Source organism: Eurypyga helias, unplaced genomic scaffold (genome assembly GCF_000690775.1).
Source record: "Eurypyga helias isolate BGI_N326 unplaced genomic scaffold, ASM69077v1 Scaffold51183, whole genome shotgun sequence".
In the NCBI taxonomy this organism is placed as follows: domain Eukaryota; kingdom Metazoa; phylum Chordata; class Aves; order Eurypygiformes; family Eurypygidae; genus Eurypyga; species Eurypyga helias.
In genome coordinates this window covers 1-1,931 of record NW_010244037.1, presented here as the reverse complement: position 1 = coordinate 1,931, position 1,931 = coordinate 1, and the positions used below count along the sequence as shown (strand labels likewise).

At 59.4% G+C, this 1,931-nt stretch overlaps 1 protein-coding gene across 1 annotated transcript; it reads right to left on the bottom strand.

Annotated features, from left to right (window-relative positions):
• Window positions 1-546: 546 nt before the first annotated feature.
• LOC104508099 (protein FAM195A-like) lies at window positions 547-1,013 on the bottom strand (the record flags this gene model as incomplete). Its single annotated transcript, XM_010149602.1, has 2 exons — window positions 547-648; window positions 886-1,013. Coding segments are annotated over 2 exons (230 nt in total), but the record flags the coding sequence as incomplete, so codon positions are not given.
• Window positions 1,014-1,931: the final 918 nt, after the last annotated feature.

The window sequence follows — 1,931 nt, the reverse complement described above, 5'->3', positions numbered from 1 at the left end:
AAAAAAAAATGACACCCCAAGATCTCCACCACCCCTATGCCCTACCCCCAAAATGCTAGACTGGGTTTACAGAGACCTTCTCTTCATGGGGACTTCTCAGCTGCTGCAGGAGCTCCCAGGCTCCATTCACAGCTGCCACCAGAGAAGCACATTGTCCCTGTCCCTACTGCGCTCTGGCTTGGTCCTGCTTAGCCCCGGGAGAGGCAGGTCTCCAGGTCAGGATACAGGCGGCTACTCTCCAGCATGATGTTGAGCCCACCTTGGTGGCTGGAGGAGGCATGATTTCCAGAAGTCATCAACCAGGCATCCTGCTTGCTTGGGCTCCTCTGATTAAGCACGGTGGGACACCCCCACCACAGTGCCTGGGGCCAACTGTTCCCCCCCAGCACCCCCCCAGGCAACCTCAGCACTGGACAGACCCAAGCCAGCCCCTCTGGCACATCATCCTCCCATCGCAGCCCTGTTCAGGTACCTGGCTGAGCCCACACCAGCTCAGTGCACCCATGAGCCTGATGCACCCAAGTGCCACAACTGCCTCCCACTTACTTTTCAGTCCGGGACTGGGGGTTTTCTCTACGTACTGCACAGGGCCGCAGGCGCTCTCCCCGCTCCGGCTGTCATCCAGCTGCTGCTCTACCTGCTGCCAGGCTGGAAACAGGCAGGGCACAGGTTTGGGATAGGGATTTCCCAGCCCAGGGGTGGAGGGCTGCAGGAGCTTATGCAAAGGAGGGCAACTGTCCAGGCTGGGGACCCCATCCCTCACTGAGGTCCCCAGCATGGTGCTGCTGCCTCAAGAAGACCCCCTACATCCTCCAGCCCCCCTCTCCCCCCCAACTGGACCCAATGGCAAGTGGGTGCCCACACCCAAGGACCCTCTACTCTCACCTTCGTAGATGAAGCGGACATTCTCCTCGTGGGCCAGCGTGTAGCTCTCCTCGGGGGCCAAGACATGCCGCAGAACCTGCGGCCTCTTCCCGTTCACTCTGTTGAAGACAAGTTTCTGGGCCGGGCTGCTGAGGGAAGGCAGGGACAGGTGAGGGGGGAAGCAGGCAGCTCTTCCCACCACAGTTTGGAACAAGGACAGGGGTTGTTTGGATACCCCAGGCTGCCCCACAGTATGCACGGTTGCAGCCAGCCATGCTCAGTGCTGTCCCCAAGGGAGGGGACAAAAGGGACCCAGACCCCTTGGAGAAGGGGGTCCCTGCACAGAGAAGGGTGAAAGCAAGGGGAGCTCCCCAGGGAAAAAGCACATGCTGCCCATCTCCCACCCATCCTCCAGCCCTGGCACCAAGTGTAGTCCCTAAAATAAAAATATTTGTCACCAAAATTGCTGAAATACCAGGAAAATGGAAGTGAAATCATTCGGTGCTGGGCAGGGGGATGTGCCATTGTGCAGTTCTCTGCACACCAAGCACCCCGGTTCTCTGGAGCAGCCCCAGCCCCCAGTACATCCCCAAGGAGCCCTAGGGCTGGGATGAAACCCTCTGCCAAGCGGGAACAGGTTAGGCTTCCTCAGAGCTGGGATGAGGAAAGCAGGGCACTTAACACTGCCCCAGCCTGGAAAGAGCAAAATTGGGCAGATCCAAGGGAAAGGTTTGGGATGGGACTTGTGGGCACATTCTGTGCAGAACCTCAGTATTTTGGCTTTTCTGCCCAGCTTTAGAGTGGGGACATGTCTGCAACAGCCACGTTTCTCATGGTACAAAGTCTAAGAGGCCCTGGGAGCGCAGACGTTACGGTTTACGGGGCAGGCGAGAGCGAGAACAGGCAGCCCCTGCCCAATGTGCGGGCAGAGCATGGGGCAGGGTAATGCACCCCAACCCGCACTTGGGGAGCGCGGGTCAGGCACCCCTGCGTGCCGCAGCCACGGCCCGACCAACCTGCCTGGGGTAAGCGGTTGGTTAGTGGGAGCTGCCAGGAAGGGGGCAGGT